The sequence below is a fragment of the Neltuma alba genome, unplaced genomic scaffold, assembly GCF_004799145.2.
Source record: "Neltuma alba isolate B1F8T4 unplaced genomic scaffold, ASM479914v2 tig00000574_pilon, whole genome shotgun sequence".
Classification (NCBI taxonomy): Eukaryota; Viridiplantae; Streptophyta; class Magnoliopsida; order Fabales; family Fabaceae; genus Neltuma; species Neltuma alba.
In genome coordinates, this window is record NW_021632101.1 from 146,190 (window position 1) to 164,199 (window position 18,010).

The 18,010-nt window shown below is 39.1% G+C and overlaps 1 protein-coding gene across 1 annotated transcript; it reads left to right on the forward strand.

The window, feature by feature from the left end:
• The first annotated feature begins 511 nt into the window (after window positions 1–511).
• On the forward strand, window positions 512–3,714 carry LOC114740804 (probable LRR receptor-like serine/threonine-protein kinase At3g47570). The gene is made up of 2 exons (XM_028929046.1): window positions 512–3,098; window positions 3,329–3,714. Exons 1-2 carry the CDS (start codon window positions 512–514, stop codon window positions 3,712–3,714), a joined length of 2,973 nt encoding a protein of 990 aa, XP_028784879.1.
• Window positions 3,715–18,010: the final 14,296 nt, after the last annotated feature.

The following is an 18,010-nucleotide window of genomic DNA, read 5'->3' on the forward strand; positions in this document are numbered from 1 at the left end:
AATCTCAATCCCTCATTTTCAATGCTTCCTACCAAACGCAATCTAAAATTAACTGATTAAACAATTGAAAAGAGTTTAATAAAATAACGTAGATATTATAATATGGTCACCGATTAATAATAACATTCTCCAATCAAAATTGCCCAGTCTTTACTCTTACCTCTATCTTGGTCCACATAGAATCTCCGAGTCTTCTGACTACTGTAATATGTCCTCCTAAACTTTAATTATTTATTATAATAATGTAAGTGCTTTGCCCAAAATTGCAAGCTCCTTGAACTTCTTTCTTTCTCCATTATTCATCAGATACGCTACCGTGCTCTCTTCCCCTGTCAATTATGTGCATACATTATTAGCAACTAGAGTAAAGCTATCACCGCATGCCTAGTTGTTGAGCATGTGGCTTCATTTTGCAAATTCCTTCGCCACAATCAAAATGATCCCCTACATTATTACCACCAATTTTCTGTTATGCATAGCTTCTCAAGTTGTGTTGCCAACTACAGCTGCCATGGCCACTGGCTCAGAGAGTGATAGGGTTGCTTTGCTTTCTCTCAAAGATAAGTTCACCAATTGTGCTCCAGAAGCTCTACCTTCATGGAATGATTCTATCCTTTTCTGCAAATGGCAAGGCGTTACATGCAGTCCCCGTCACATGAGAGTCTCAGCTTTGAACTTGACAAATCAAAATTTTGGAGGTACTATTGCGCCAATATTAGGTAATTTAACATTTCTTAAACTGCTCAATCTTTCGTATAATGAATTGCATGGTCAAGTTCCCAAACAAATTGGCCATCTAAGACGACTACAATTTCTTGATTTGAGTAAAAATCATCTTGAGGGAGAAGTCCCTGCAGAGCTGGCCAACTGTTCTAAACTCGAACAAATTTTCTTCGGTTACAATAATTTGACCGCCAAAATTCCCTTCTGGTTTGGATCTATGCCACAACTAACAATTTTGAATCTTGGTGTTAATGAATTTCACGGCACAATACCAAGTTCCTTGGGGAATCTTTCATCCTTGGAGAGTTTGTCTCTTGAATCTAATAGTTTGGAAGGAAATATACCTCAATCTCTAGGAGGGTTGTCAAATTTATACCTTCTCACTCTTATCGGCAACAATCTTTCCGATGTCATCCCTTCTTCATTTTATAATCTTTCTCGCCTGGAATATTTCAATTTGGGGTACAACCACTTTTATGGAACTATTCCAACAAATATTGGTCTTTCTTTCCCAAATCTTCAACATTTTAATGTGGGAGGCAACAAGTTGATGGGAACTATTCCAGCTTCATTATCCAACATCTCTCAGTTGGAATTTTTTTCAGTATATGAAAATGCTTTCAGCGGCCTAATCCCTACCTCTTTGGGAAGACTACAGAAACTACATATATTTTTGATTTTCAGTAATAATTTTGGGAGGAAGGAAGGTGATGACCTGGATTTCCTCTCATCCTTAACAAATTGTAGTCAACTGCGTGTAATAGATATGTTCAATAATAAATTTAGCAGTGAATTGCCAAATTCAATTGGGAATTTCTCTTCCCACCTTGAATGGCTTGGTATGGGAGTCAATCGTATCACTGGAAGCATACCTAATGAGATTGGGCAATTAAAAGGATTGATTGTCCTTGCTTTGCAACAAAACTTTCTTCAAGGCACATTTCCACATTCAGTTGGAAAGCTTGAAAATCTTGGAAAGCTATACCTAGAAACAAATCAGTTATCTGGTAGAATTCCTGATATCTTTGAAAATCTTACTAAGTTGATTATCCTTACATTTTTCGACAATAATTTTGAGGGAACAATCCCAGTAAGCCTCAAACATTGTAAAGGTTTGCAATTCCTGTACATGCAACAAAATAACTTAAGCGGCACCATACCAAATCTAACTTTTGGTCATCTAGAAAGCTTAATATATCTTAACATGTCTTCCAATTCCTTAATTGGCCCCATTCCATCTGTGATTGGTAACATGAAGCAATTAGTGGGATTATATATGAGTGAAAACAATTTTTCTGGTGATATTCCAACAGAACTTGGGGAATGCTTAGAATTGACAGATCTTGATATGAGCGGGAACTTCCTTCATGGAAGTATACCCTCATCCTTCACTTTCTTAAAATCCCTCATCAACTTAGACCTTTCCAACAATAACTTGTCAGGCACAATCCCACGACAACTAAAAGATTTTCCAATATTGGAGACTTTGAACCTATCCCACAACCATTTTTATGGTGAGGTTCCAAAAGGAGGAGTATTTGATAATATCACAGCTATTTCACTAGCAGGAAATGAGAAGCTTTGCAGTGGAATACCTCAATTAAAGCTGCCTAAATGCCCAAGTAAGTCGAAGAAGCATTTCAAAGTTATAATCCTTATCATTGTAATAAGCATTGGTGCTCTTACCAGTTTTGCAATTTGCTTAATCATTTGCAAGAGAAGCAAACATAAAAGGTTCTCTTCTTCCACGTCTTCCCCACAAAATGCTCATTTGAGGGTTACTTATAAAGAGCTGCATGATGCAACTAATGGATTTTCATCATCCAATTTGGTTGGTGTAGGAAGCTTTGGTTCTGTATATAAAGGAACTCTTCAGCACTTTGAATGTTTAATTGTTGTGAAGGTGCTAAATCTTCAAGCACATGGGGCAACAAAGAGTTTCATCACAGAATGCAAAACTCTGAGTAAAGTCCGACATAGGAATCTCTTGAAGATTCTAACTACATGTTCAAGTGTTGATTACAAAGGCAATGATTTTAAGGCCCTTGTATTTGAGTTCATGCCTAACGGGAGCTTGGAGAATTGGCTGTCAGCGAATGAACCAGGTGAACATAGAGATTTATATATGAATTTTAGACAAAGATTGGATGTAGCTATTGATGTGGCCCATGCCTTGGATTATCTTCATCATGGTTTTGAGGAACCTATTGTTCATTGTGATATCAAGCCAAGTAATGTTCTTCTTAGTGATGATATGGTCGCACACTTAGGAGACTTTGGATTGGCTAGGCTTCTTCATGAAGTTACAAGCTGCTCTGGTGAGAACCAAACTACATCTTCAGTAATTAAGGGAACAATAGGCTATATTCCTCCAGGTATGACTCTTCATATGTTGTTGTTTTTATATTCTCCAATATGAACTTTATTTATTTTCTAGTAATCATTAATTAATAGAAACTACATCCTGAGTGTGCTAAACTTCAAGACTAACTAAAAATTTTGTATATCAGTAAAAAGTTTTTAAGAGGGTCTATTTTTACCTAAAAATTACTTCAACTATTACAAGGACTTTTATATTCTCTAAAGAATATTAATGCTTGGTTAGAGTACGGTGAAGGAGGCCAAGTTACAACAAAAGGGGATATCTACAGCTATGGGATTCTTATGCTAGAGATGCTCACTGGAAAGAAGCCAACGGATAAAATGTTTCATGAGGATCTAAGTCTACCCAAATTCTGCAAGCTAGCATTACCGGATGGAGTCCTTGAGATTCTGGATCCAAATTTGCTTGTTCTATATGATAGAGACCATAGGAAAGTTATGCGGAATTCAAATATTGAACGCCAAATTCAAGAGTCTCTAGCTAGCTTTGCTGGGATTGGTGTGGCATGTTGTGCAGGATTGCCTGGTGAAAGAATGGATATCAAAGATGTTTTAGCAGAGTTGCTTGCAATTAAGCAAAAACTATCCACTTTCAACATTGTCATATGAATTAGTGGATAGCTCTTATGACACTTCTTCGCTATATGGAGTTGGTATATTTAATAATTGTAAGTAACAGATTGCTTTGGATTGTAACGATGTGTGTGTGTGTGTATTTCATGTTTTGTGGTGTATTTTGCTTTTAGAGTTAAGAAAGTTTGAACAACTTCATTTAGATGGACATTCTACTTAGTTTTGTTGAAGAGCTCTCTTTTTTCTTTTTGTTAATCCTTCATGAATGAATTAAAATTTCTTTTAACACCACTTCAGCTGCTGTCAGCTGCTTACTCAATTTTTAGCAATATTTATGAATGGATAAAAGTTTTGTTCATTTGCTTGTATTCTTTAGGCCCAATTTTTCATCCATTATTTATGGATGGCCCAAATTTTTGTTCTTTCCATGAATCCTTCATGAATGAACTAAAGTTTTCATTTTTAGTAGAATCGTTATGAATTATGTATGAGGTTTTGTTATCATCTCAACTCTATCAAATGCATTCATGCATCATTGATCTTGTCCCAAACTGCCAGCAGGATATCCCTTTGGAAAGAAAAATTTGAACAGAAGTTTCAATCATATATGTATAGTAGTGAATCTTATAATAGGAACCAGATCAATTCAAAAACTTAAATATCATAGAAAGGACACACTACCAAAAAACATGTGATTAGCGACAGAATTTAGCCATGGAATTTTTATTTAGTGACAGAATTAGCAATGGATTAGTGATGAATTAGCGACGAAATCATATTAGCGACGGAACTGTTTCATCGCTAATTACCGATAGAATTTTTCTATCTCTAATTACTGATGGAATTTTTCCATCTCTAATTGCTGACGGAATTTCCGTTGGTAATTAATATGTTTTTTAAAAAAATTAAAATGCCATGTGTCACCTCTACCAACTGCCAGCTCACCTCCTCCACCATGTGTTGCCACCTCATCTCCACATGTCAATGCCATCTCACCTCCGCAACCATGTGTCACCATCTCAAATGCCACCGTGTATCGCCACATGTTGCTACCATATAATCCTCTCCAAAGTGACTTTTCCACGACTTGAACCAAGGACCTCGTTTGTGTGTGCACACGGTTTTACCAGTTGAGCTGCAATGAACTTGCTGACTTATTATGCAAAATTAAATATGTATAATATTCCCTTACACAAACAATTATATATACACATATATATTATTAGAACTAAAAATAAACTATATGATAATTTTAATCATAACTATTTTTGTGACAAAAAATTTTTAGATATTTGTTTTACTATTTATTTTATAATGTTTTATTTTTTTAAAAAAATATTTTTAATATAATATTAATTTCCAATAACACTAATTTTGAATGTAAATAATTTTTTCAGAAAATAGATACCATAATAAAATCTAATAGATTATTCTATATAAAAAAATTAAATAATTTTAATTATAAAATTTTAGCCACAAAATTAGCGACGGAAATTTCGGACGGAAAATATTTCATGGCTAATTTTATTTTAGCCATGGAATTAGTGACGGAATAATTTTCCGTCACTAAATTAGCAACGAAAAATTTTTCCCTCACAAATTTTAATCATAAAATTTTAGCCACGGAATTAGCCATGAAAATTTTTGATAAAAAAAATTCCATAGCTAATTTTAATTATAAAATTTTAGGCACAAAATTAGCCAAGGAAATTTCTGATGGAAAAATTCTGTGGCTAATTTCAATTGTAAAATTTTAGCCACGGAATTAACCACGAAAATTTCTGACGGAAAAAATTCCGTCGCTAATTCCGTGACTGAATTTAGCAACAGAATTTTTGTCAGTACTCCGTCAGAAATTAGTGACGGAATTATTTTGGTCGGTAATTAGCTGTTTTTTTTTTGTAGTGACATGAGGGAGTAACATATTTTCTACTCTTATTCTCATGCTTTTAAAAATACATTTGCTTAGTCAAACATTATGAATTTTAAATATGCAAAAAATTAATTGATGCATATAAACTATTATTTATTTTCATATGAATCAATAACGTTATTATAATTTGATTGTTATGCTAGAGGTCAAGGAAACTTTTGGTATTTGAATGTAGCTAGGTTTGATATTTGTTAGAGGCCACCCTACGATTCCATTGCTATCCTTAGAAATGATTTGTTCAATGTAATTTTCCATTTTCGGAATGAATGTCCTTGTCTCAATAAAAATTTCTTGAATCATTATAAGCATATATTCGAAGCAGGACTGGTTTGGGTGGCAATTATCTTAGAAATGAACATCCAAAACTCATCTCATCTGTCCAGATCAAATCTGGACGATCATAATTTTTTTATTTTTGTTTTTTAAAATAATTATTTTAATGGCTATAAAATCTAAAATAAAAATCACATCCTGGTTAATACTTTTTTTAAAATATATCTTTATTTAAAAATAATTAATTAAAAATATTAAATATGGATTATCCATATTAGATTTGGATGATCCAAAGGGGACCCAAACTGATTCCATTCCAAACAGTGTCATCTAATCATCTTAGCTGAATGTTGAGCCTGTTTGGCTAGGCGTTCAAGAGGCCAAAAGTGGCTTATATGTCTCATAAGCATGATTAAAAATTGAAAACATGTTTGGTTGAGCATTTTGTTAATTTTACTCATAGGCAAAAAGTAACATCAGAAGCATGATTAGGCATAAGCAGGGGAAACTTACTTTTGGTGAAACTGTTAAGCACGATTGGGTACAAATTTTTTTTATAATATTTCTGATTTTTTAAAATATATTTTGGTCTTAAATTTCACTTCTTTCTATTAAAATAATTTAAAATTTTTAAGTTATGTGATTTTATTTTTTTTATTTTAATAAAAGTCATACCAATTTTGATAATTTTACAAGCTAAACTTATTTATTCAATTATAATTCAAATAACTTTTACCTAATTTAATTTTTACAAACTAACTTTTATGACAGTCAATCCAAACATAAATTACATTACCCAATTTAACTTTTTTAAAAATCAAATTGAAAATAAACTATTTTTTTACCGCTAATCCAAACTAACCCGTTAAGTGGTAACTCTGTCTAATCCAGGTGCGTGGCATGTAAAACTAACACCGTACTATAATGCTTTTAGGACCACGAAATTTTTGGGTAACACGAACCCATTCAAACATGGGCTCTAATTCATAACCCTAGTGGATTATAAAGTTATTGGAATGGTCACACACACACAGATATATATATATATATATTCTAGAATATATGTTTGTTTGCTGAACCCCACTGAATATTTTATATATACAGTAACATACGAAATACAATAATTAATGTGATGATGTAACAAATGGCCTTGTCATATAGCATGGGCTAGTTAGCCAAAGCCTACATAAACCAACTTCACTCTGCTCCTTCCCTGCGCCAAACACAATCACAAAGCTCATGACAACATGGCTTCACCATTGCCCTTCTTCTTCTCCTTCTTCTTCGTCCTTCTTGCCATTTTGGTTCTCATCTCTCCCAGTTTTGCAATCATACTACCACCCATACAGTTGCCGTACATACCATCCCGGTCACCACCACCATTGGCAACGGCAAAAGATGGCAGTCATGTCTCTAGTTAAAGAGGTCTAGATGTATTGTACTATGTAATGAGTAAATAAAAGAGCTTCATTAATCCTTTGTAAGGATTCTTCATCATCATCATTGTCGTCGTTGTCGTCGTCATCGTCATCATGTTACTAATGCTACATGAGCACTACTAGCTATAGTAATATACTACCTTTGATTCTAATCATAAGACCTTGTTTGTAGACAATAAATAAAATCTTACAATTAGTACAGAAGATAGTATGTTATTAGTGTATGTGCATTGGTAAATTTAGTGGCGTGCCACACCTTTTATCAAGTCTTCTTCTTGTGTTTTTTTTTCCTTTTTTTTTAAATGCAATGAATGTTGTTATGGTATTCTATGAATTCCTAATTTAATTTGCAGAATGCTGAGACTAATTAGGTGGAAGCTCATTTATAATTAATGAACAATCAAAATATTCAAGATATAAAAATGTGTTACTATGTTTGCCTACTATGTCTCATGCGTTCTTTCTTAAATACTCTTTTGGGACTACTTATAAGATAAAGAGAGAAAATATTTTTAATTTTGGTCCTATTTATAGTGTAAAAACCCTTAACCCTAAAAACATTATAACCCGTCATAAAACCTCTACTATGGTAGAAAAGGAGAGCTGTTAAAACGAGCTACCATAGTAGAAGGAAAATTTCATACTTTTTAGAAATTGACTTTCAAGCTCGGGTCAACCCGTAAGACGTTGCATGCAACTAAAATAATCCATTCATATCCACTGGGCCTCCGAGCCTCCGGCCCGGGTAAACATACATCAAAATCAGCCCATCTAAATAGTTTTCAACCATATAATCCAGAGTTCATCAAACACTAGCAATGGCCTCTGGCCAACCAAAATAAGGAGATAACGTATCCTCCAATTTACAATAGATCAACAATCAAAATATCACGAAAAGACCCTAACTGTGGCAATATACAACAGATCATACATAGACAAAAGCAAGAGGCCTACAGCTAACCAAGCTCAAGCCTCTGCGTCTCTTCCCGAAGGCGCACGCCTAGAACCTTCTCCTGAAAACATTGTAGACCACGGGGTGAGACTAAGTCCCAGTAACCAACCTTTCCAATACTAGGTACTACTAAATAGGTGCTCGTGAGGTGTCAAGTGGGGCAGTTCACAAGTAATATAATAACAAGATAGCCACAATAAATCATGCGAGTGAAATGATGCAAATCCCATCAACCAAATCCCTCACTTTGGGGGATTTTCAGGAGCCAAAGCCGGCCTATCCCTCACTATGGGGGACGTAAGGAGCCATAAAAGGCCTATCCCTCACTCTGGGGGACGTAGGGAGCCAAAAGGCCTATCCCTCACTATGGGGGACGTACTAAGCCAACCATCATGCATTAATGGAGGCCTTACCACGTGGTAGTAACAGACAAAACTCTCACCAATTCCCAATTAATGCATCATGCTCAAATCATAATCAAAGAGTAATAATCATTTCACAATTAACCTCATTCAGTGGCATATCTTTCACAATTCCAAAATTCATTCATCATTAGTCGAAAACCCCACAAGACGGTTTTCCTTTTTATACACAACATACAGTTTGAACATAATTACTACTTAGAGCACAAAACATAAATCTACTCACAATACCACAGAAGCAAGTACTAAGGATTGGAAAGTGGTTACCTCTCGCCTGAGCAAGAAATAACAAACCAACGATGTGGCCCCGTGCACCACCACGACTCACAACCGGTCTACACAAGCACACAAACACACAACCATCATATATTAGCTTTCAAACTAATAATGTGGCCAAAACAACACTTGGGGACACAAAATTCCTATCTCCCATCAAAACTCTACCCAACTCAAAGGGTATATCTATCAAGGCAACACTCCAAAGTCATACCAATCCATTAACACCTTAATTCCTTTCCAAACACCAATTAAGATTCACAACCTCAAGGACCCACTATGGAATTTTACACCCAAACATCCCATTTGAGCAATTAAGGTTCCAACAACAATTCTAAACCGATTAAACATCCAATTTAACCCTCCTTAACATAACCCAATTCACAAAACTCAAAATCAATATCTACATTATCATCCTCAATCCCAAATCATCCAATTCCATAAACCCTAGCTCCAAAAATTCAAGATTCTTTAAATCCAAGGAAACTACACCGATTAAATACTTAAACTAACCCAATGCAATCAATTAAACTCAAAACATTCGGTCAAAAACCTCAATTCCATCACAACTTAGAAAAACCTAGAGTTTCACTAAAAATCCTCAGAAATTCCAAGAAATTCCAAGAAAGAAAGAAGATTAGAGGTTAAAATCACTTACTTGAGGTAATGGATCCTTAGAAATGTCTTTCCCAAGCCTCAAAACCGAAACCCTAGCAGAGCTCCTCTCTCCTCCTTCAGATTTTCTAATTTTCGCACAACTGAACCCTCCAGCGACTATATAGAATCGCGACCTTTCGCCGCGGCGAACTAATCCCGAGAGGGATTACTCGCCTGAAAACCCGACTTCGCCGCAGCGAAAGCTTCCCGAGAGGAAACTCTCGCTCGCCCAGAAGAACTTCGCCGCGGCGTGCCCTTACCTTCGCCGCGGCGAAACCTTCCCGAAAGGGAAGCCTCGCTCACCTGAACAACTTCGCCGCGGCGTCCCCAAGACTTCGCCGCGGCCAAACCTTCCCGAGAAGACACTCCCCCTGAAACTCCCGGTGCGCCGCGGCGAACATACCCTGAGAGGGGTACGTTCACCTATTCCTCCAACAAACCTCAAATCCAACCCAAACACCAAGATCAAGATTAAATCACTAATCTATCCTCAAAATCAACCCAAAAGAGGCTATTAAAACCCGATAAAACTCAGGATGTTACAATTCTCCCCAACTAAGGAATTTTGTCCCCAAAATTCAAGCAATCACACAAAACACCACACAACAAACACAAAACACTTACTAAGAAAACAAACGAGGGTAATCACGTCGCATCCTTTCCTCTGTCTCCCAGGTGGCATCACCAGGACTCATGCCCTTCCAGAAGACTTTCACCAATCGAATGGTCTTATTCCTCAACTGCTTGTCCTTCACATCAAGGATCCTTTCCGGTTCAGCCTGGTAAGTTAGATTGTCATCCAGCTCCACCTCCTCAGGCTCTAAGATGTGAGACGGATCAGGGTGGTACTTCTTGAGTTGGGACACATGAAACACATCATGTACATTGGACAGGTTCGGCGGCAAAGCAACTCGATAAGCCACTTCTCCAATTCTCTCCAGAATTTCAAAGGGTCCAAGAAATCTAGGAGATAACTTCCTCGCTTTAATGGACCTCCCAATACCAGTAGTAGGCGTGACCCTCAAAAACACATGGTCACCCTCACAAAACTCCAATGGTCTCCTCCTCCTATCAGCATAACTCTTTTGCCGGCTCTGAGCTGTCAACAACTTCTGCTTGATGATCTCAATCTTCTCTGTAGTGGCATCTACCAAATCTGGTCCTAAAACCATTCTTTCACTCAGTTCCGTCCAACAAAGAGGCGATCTACACTTCCGGCCGTAGAGTGCTTCATAAGGGGCCATCTGGATGCTGGCATGGTAGCTGTTGTTGTAGGCAAACTCAGCTAAGGGTAGGTGATCAATCCAACTCCCTTGAATTCAATGGCACAAGCTCTCAACATATCCTCTAGCGTCTGGATTGTCCGCTCGGTCTGTCCATCGGTCTGTGGGTGATATGCCGTACTGAACTTCAACTTAGTACCCAAAGCCGCATTCACCGCTTTCCAGAAGTTAGAAGTAAAGCGCGGATCTCGGTCCGAGACTATACTCGACGGAACACCATGAAGCCTGACGATTTCATCCATGTACAACTTGGCCATTCTCTCCAAGGTATAATTGACTTTGTAGGGTAAAAAGTGAGCAGATTTTGTCAATCTGTCCACCACCACCCAAATAGCATCATACCCTTCGGGTGTCCTCGGCAAACCTACAATGAAGTCCATGGAGATGCTGTCCCACTTCCACTGAGGAATTTCTAGTCCTTGCAACAAGCCTCCAGGTCGTTGATGCTCTATCTTGACCTTCTGGCAAGTCAAACACCGAAGTACGAAGTCAGTCACTTCCTTCTTCATGTTGGGCCACCAATACTGCTGCTTTAGGTCGTGGTACATCTTGGTTGCTCCGGGGTGGATGGCGTAACGGCTTCGATGAGCCTCCTCTAGGATAGTTCTTTTAATCTCCTCGTCCTGGGGAACACAAATCCGATTCTTATACTTCAGGATGCCCATATCTCCAAGTTCATAGTCCTGTACTGGGCCATCCTCCAATTCTACCCGAATCTTTGCCAACTGATCATCTTCCCATTGAGCCGCTCGTAAGTCCTGATAGAATTCATAATCTCCGAGCACTGCACATAAAGTAGCCTGCTCCGATGGTACAATTGGGATCTCTAATAACTCCTCGAGCAAGAATTGTTCCTTTAAGCTTATGCAAAACACATGCACTGCTTTTCTACTCAGAGCATCTGCTACCACATTTGCCTTTCCAGGATGGTACTTAATCTCAAAATCATAGTCCTTCAGGAACTCCATCCAACGACGCTGCCGGTTGTTCAACTCTTTCTGATCCACCAAGTATTTCAAACTTTTATGGTCACTGAAGACTTCGAACTGGGAGCCATACAGATAATGCCTCCAGATCTTTAGTGCAAAAACTACTGCCGCTAGCTCCAAGTCATGGGTTGGGTAGTTTTCCTCATGTGGCCTCAGCTGCCTGGAAGCATATGCCACCACCTTATTGTTCTGCATTAGCACACAACCCAAACCCTTTAGTGACGCATCGGTGTAAAGAACATAAGGTACTCCGGGGATTGGAAGAGTAAGCACTGGAGCTGTAGTCAACTTGGTCTTCAGCTCTTGGAACGCTGATTCACATTTCTCCGTCCAAACAAACGGTTGATCCTTCTTGGTTAACTTAGTCAACGGCATTGCAATCTGAGAAAAGCCTTGGATGAACCTCCGATAGTATCCAGCTAATCCCACAAAACTCCGTACCTCAGTTACCGATCTAGGGACTTCCCACTTAAGTACTGCGTCCACTTTGTTAGGATCCACTGCTACTCCCTGAGCTGACACCACATGACCCAAGAACTTCACTTCTTTTAGCCAAAACTCGCACTTTGACAGCTTAGCATACAACTGGTGATCCCTCAATATCCGTAGTGCGATGTGAAGATGCTCTCGATGTTCCTCCTCACTTCTAGAATAAATCAGAATGTCATCGATGAACACTACCACAAATAAGGTCGGAAGATCCGATTCATGTAGTCCATAAAGACAGCTGGAGCATTTGTCAGTCCAAAAGGCATCACCAAAAACTCATAATGTCCATAACGAGTTCGAAAGGCCGTTTTCGAAATGTCCTCTGCTCGTACCCTCAACTGATGGTATCCTGACCTCAGATCAATCTTAGAGAAAACTGATGCTCCGACTAATTGGTCCAATAGGTCATCAATTCTAGGCAACGGGTACTTGTTCTTGATTGTGACCTTGTTCAATTGTCGATAGTCGATACACAGCCTCAAGCTACCATCTTTCTTCCTCACAAACAAAACCGGCGATCCCCACGGTGACACACTTGGTCGGATAAGTCCCTTTTCTAGCAATTCTTCTAGTTGCTTTTTCAACTCGACCAATTCTGAAGGAGACATTCTATAGGGAGCCTTGGAGATTGGGGTGGTTCCCGGAACCAACTCTATGGAGAACTCCACTTCTCGCTCTGGAGGTAGTCCTGCAACCTCATCCGAAAACACTTCGGGGTAGTCCCTCACCACAGCTATCTGTTCAATTCCTCCTGCCTCATCCTCACTAATTGAAAAGAAGACAATGAAGGCCTGGCACCCTTTCCTCACCGCCTTCTCTACTTGAGCAGCTGACAACAAAACCGGACCACTTGACAACTCAGCACATAAGGCACCTACCGGAATTGTCACCAACCTCCTTTTACAATCAAGGATTGCTCCATTGGCCATCAACCAGTTCATGCCAATAATCACGTCAATACCTTTCAAAGGTAGACAGAACAAATCTATTGTAGAATCTCGACTCTCAAACTGAAGTGCAAGCTCTAGACACGCTCTTCCAGTTACAACAGTGACTCCAGCAGGAGTAGACACTCTTAAGTCATAAGGTAGCTCAACCACAGGCAAGCTCAACTTCTGAGCACAGTCCACAGAAATAAAGGAGTGCGTAGCACCCGAGTCAAACAAAGCAGAAATAACATGTCCCTCAAGTAGAATGTTACCTCGAATCAAGTTCGGAGATGCAGAAGCCTCCTCATTTGTCATCGCATAGACACGCCCTGGAACAGTAGAACGACCAGTTGGAGGTGTCGGCTGACTCTCTGGACAGTTTCTGGCAATATGTCCCCACCGGTGGCATCGAAAGCACTCCCAGCATTGCCCCGCATGCCTACCCCCACATCTAGGGCACGGTCCAGTAACACTCGGGGTGGTCACTGATGAATCTCGACGGGAGCCCTGTCCCCCGCCAGCTTGATTGTTTGGATTCTGGCGCCTCTGCATAAAGCCCCTCTGAGCATTCACCCTCTGATTCTGCCCTTGATTCCTATTTCTCCCTGAGCTACTCGAGCTCCCAGAGCTGTATTGACTCCTCTTCCCCACTCCTCCTGTAGGACCAGGATAACGGGCCGCTCTAGCTTGATTCTCAGCCCTCCTTGCTCTACCACCTCTCTTGTCCTTCTAGCCGCAACCCGCAGCTTCACACACATCTCCTCAAAGGTCTTGACCTCTAACAAGGCCAATTGCTGTTTCAACTCCGGTCTTGCACGGTTCATCAGTTGTTGAGCTAACCAGAGTGAATGATCTTCCGTCTGCCTGGGCACATACTTCGCCAAATCTATAAACCTTGTGATAAACTGGTCCTCATGCATCTCGCCCTGCTTCAAGGAGTAGAATAGGAATTGCTTTTCCATTCGCAACTCCTTCAGAAAGAAGTGATCATAGAACATCCGCTTGAAGGTATCCCAGTCCAACTGAGATATATCAGAAGGTCTTGCACTATCCCACCAATGCCTTGCTTGCTCCACCAGATAGGTAACCGCCACTTGTATCTTGAGCGGGGAAAGACAAGGAACAGCAGTAAAGATTGTCTCCATCTGCTCAATCCACTTCTCTGCATCTGATGGTTCCAAACTTCCCTTGAACTGGGGAGGATCATGACGATGCACCTCTCTCCATACCTTGGTGATGTCATTCAGTAGCGGAGGGTAAATCACTCCCTCTGAAGTATCTCCTCCATGGCTAGCCGCTCTATACTCCTCCCTCTGAGGTAAATCTCCGGCTCGATCACCACTCCTAACCCCCCTTTCTCCTACTCCTCGTGCCTCTATGGTCACCTCATTCTCTCGGTCCTCTTGATTGACCGACTCTTGATGCTTCCTCGTGAAGTCTTCTTCAAACTTCCTCAACCTTTCATCCACCACCGCCGTCATCATCTCCCTCATTTGTCTCAGAAAAGCCTCACTCTCTTGAGGCGGTCCATTACCGGCTGGATCTGTTTGACGTGTCTGTACCATCCTTCCTCTCCCCAACTAAGGATGGAAACTCTCATTAGTAAAGAAAGAAAGGAAACACAAAACAAACAGGGAAGGTATGTATGAAGTATGTATATTGCCACTAGGAAAAGAAACAATTTCAAAGAAACAAACCGGCTCTAAATACCAATTTGTAAAAACCCTTAACCCTAAAAACATTATAACCCGTCATAAAACCTCTACTATGGTAGAAAAGGAGAGCTGTTAAAACGAGCTACCATAGTAGAAGGAAAATTTCATACTTTTTAGAAATTGACTTTCAAGCTCGGGTCAACCCGTAAGACGTTGCATGCAACTAAAATAATCCATTCATATCCACTGGGCCTCCGAGCCTCCGGCCCGGGTAACACATACATCAAAATCAGCCCATCTAAATAGTTTTCAACCATATAATCCAGAGTTCATCAAACACTAGCAATGGCCTCCGGCCAACCAAAATAAGGAGATAACGTATCCTCCAATTTACAATAGATCAACAATCAAAATATCACAAAAAGACCCTAACTGTGGCAATATACAACAGATCATACATAGACAAAAGCAAGAGGCCTACAGCTAACCAAGCTCAAGCCTCTGCGTCTCTTCCCGAAGGCGCACGCCTAGAACCTTCTCCTGAAAACATTGTAGAACCACGGGGTGAGACTAAGTCCCAGTAACCAACCTTTCCAATACTAGGTACTACTAAATAGGTGCTCGTGAGGTGTCAAGTGGGGCAGTTCACAAGTAATATAATAACAAGATAGCCACAATAAATCATGCGAGTGAAATGATGCAAATCCCATGAACCAAATCCCTCACTTTGGGGGATTTTCAGGAGCCGAAGCCGGCCTATCCCTCACTATGGAGGACGTAAGGAGCCATAAAAGGCCTATCCCTCACTCTGGGGGACGTAGGAAGCCAAAAGGCCTATCCCTCACTATGGGGGACGTACTAAGCCAACCATCATGCATTAATGGAGGCCTTACCACGTGGTAGTAACAGACAAAACTCTCACCAATTCCCAATTAATGCATCATGCTCAAATCATAATCAAAGAGTAATAATCATTTCACAATTAACCTCATTCAGTGGCATATCTTTCACAATACCAAAATTCATTCATCATTAGTCGAAACCCCACAAGACGGTTTTCCTTTTTATACACAACATACAGTTTGAACATAATTACTACTTAGAGCACAAAACATAAATCTACTCACAATACCACAGAAGCAAGTACTAAGGATTGGAAAGTGGTTACCTCTCGCCTGAGCAAGGAATAACAAACCAACGATGTGGCCCCGTGCACCACCATGACTCACAACCGGTCTACACAAGCACACAAACACACAACCATCATATATTAGCTTTCAAACTAATAATGTGGCCAAAACAACACTTGGGGACACAAAATTCCTATCTCCCATCAAAACTCTACCCAACTCAAAGGGTATATCTATCAAGGCAACACTCTAAAGTCATACCAATCCATTAACACCTTAATTCCTTTCCAAACACCAATTAAGATTCACAACCTCAAGGACCCACTATGGAATTTTACACCCAAACATCCCATTTGAGCAATTAAGGTTCCAACAACAATTCTAAACCGATTAAACATCCAATTTAACCCTCCTTAACATAACCCAATTCACAAAACTCAAAATCAATCTCTACATTATCATCCTCAATCCCAAATCATCCAATTCCATAAACCCTAGCTCCAAAAATTCAAGATTCTTTAAATCCAAGGAAACTACACCGATTAAATACTTAAACTAACCCAATGCAATCAATTAAACTCAAAACATTCGGTCAAAAACCTCAATTCCATCACAACTTAGAAAAACTTAGAGTTTCACTAAAAATCCTTAGAAATTCCAAGAAATTCCAAGAAAGAAAGAAGATTAGAGGTTAAAATCACTTACTTGAGGTAATAGATCCTTAGAAATGTCTTTCCCAAGCCTCAAAACCGAAACCCTAGCAGAGCTCCTCTCTCCTCCTTCAGATTTTCTAATTTTCGCACAACTGAACCCTCCAGCGACTATATAGAATCGCGACCTTTCGCCGCTGCGAACTAATCCCGAGAGGGATTACTCGCCTGAAAACCCGACTTCGCCGCAGCGAAAGCTTCCCGAGAGGAAACTCTCGCTCGCCCAGAAGAACTTCGCCGCGACGTGCCCTTACCTTCGCCGCGGCGAAACCTTCCCGAAAGGGAAGCGTCGCTCACCTGAACAACTTCGCCGCGGCGTCTCCAAGACTTCGCCGCGGCCAAACCTTCCCGAGAAGACACTCCCCCCTGAAACTCCCGGTGCGCCGCGGCGAACATACCCTGAGAGGGATACGTTCACCTATTCCTCCAACAAACCTCAAATCCAACCCAAACACCAAGATCAATATTAAATCACTAATCTATCCTCAAAATCAACCCAAAAGAGGCTATTAAAACCCGATAAAACTCAGGATGTTACATATAGGGTATTAAGAGAAATTTTTTGTATGGATGTACAATTTTACCCTTCATTTATTATCATGTTGTTTTTGTTTATATGAGATATAATATATATTAAATAGGAATAAAATCAAAAAATTATTGAATTTTAAATAACAACTAGTAAAGTTTAAGGTTTTTCTTGGTCTGTGTAAAACATGTTGGAATTGATTTATAAATAGAATGAGAAAAGTAATAATTTAAATGTGACTTTGTCACTTCAAAGATATGCTGTCGTAAAGAGAAGAAAAGTATGCATAAAAAATTTTTATACTGCAAGATGATAAAAAAATAAAATGAAATTATCAGCGGACAATTTTTCTACTCCCTCCTATCCATAATATAAATCATTTTAATCAATTCATCAATATTAAAAAAATAATAATTAATTCATTAAATGTATTTCAAATTGAATTTTTTTTAACTTTGTCCATATTAAATAAGGTTGGGAAGAATATATCGAGAAAAAAATAAGGGTGGGAAGAAGAAAGAAAATTATAAAGAGTTAGTATTAATTGTAGAGACAAAAGCGACAAACATCGTATTAATCACTTTTTAAGGGACTTATATTTTGGAGGAAGCTATTCTTCTAGAAGTGATTTATATAATGAACAAGTGGGAGTTGATAATTTTAACC

What these genes read in the sequence shown, in the direction of transcription:
- LOC114740804 (XM_028929046.1), top strand. Translation starts at nt 512, where the DNA reads ATGGCCACTGGCTCAGAGAGTGATAGGGTTGCTTTGCTTTCTCTCAAA. An exon ending in AATAGGCTATATTCCTCCAG is followed by an intron (nt 3,099 to 3,328) that starts GTATGACTCTTC and finishes ATGCTTGGTTAG; the next exon opens with AGTACGGTGAAGGAGGCCAA.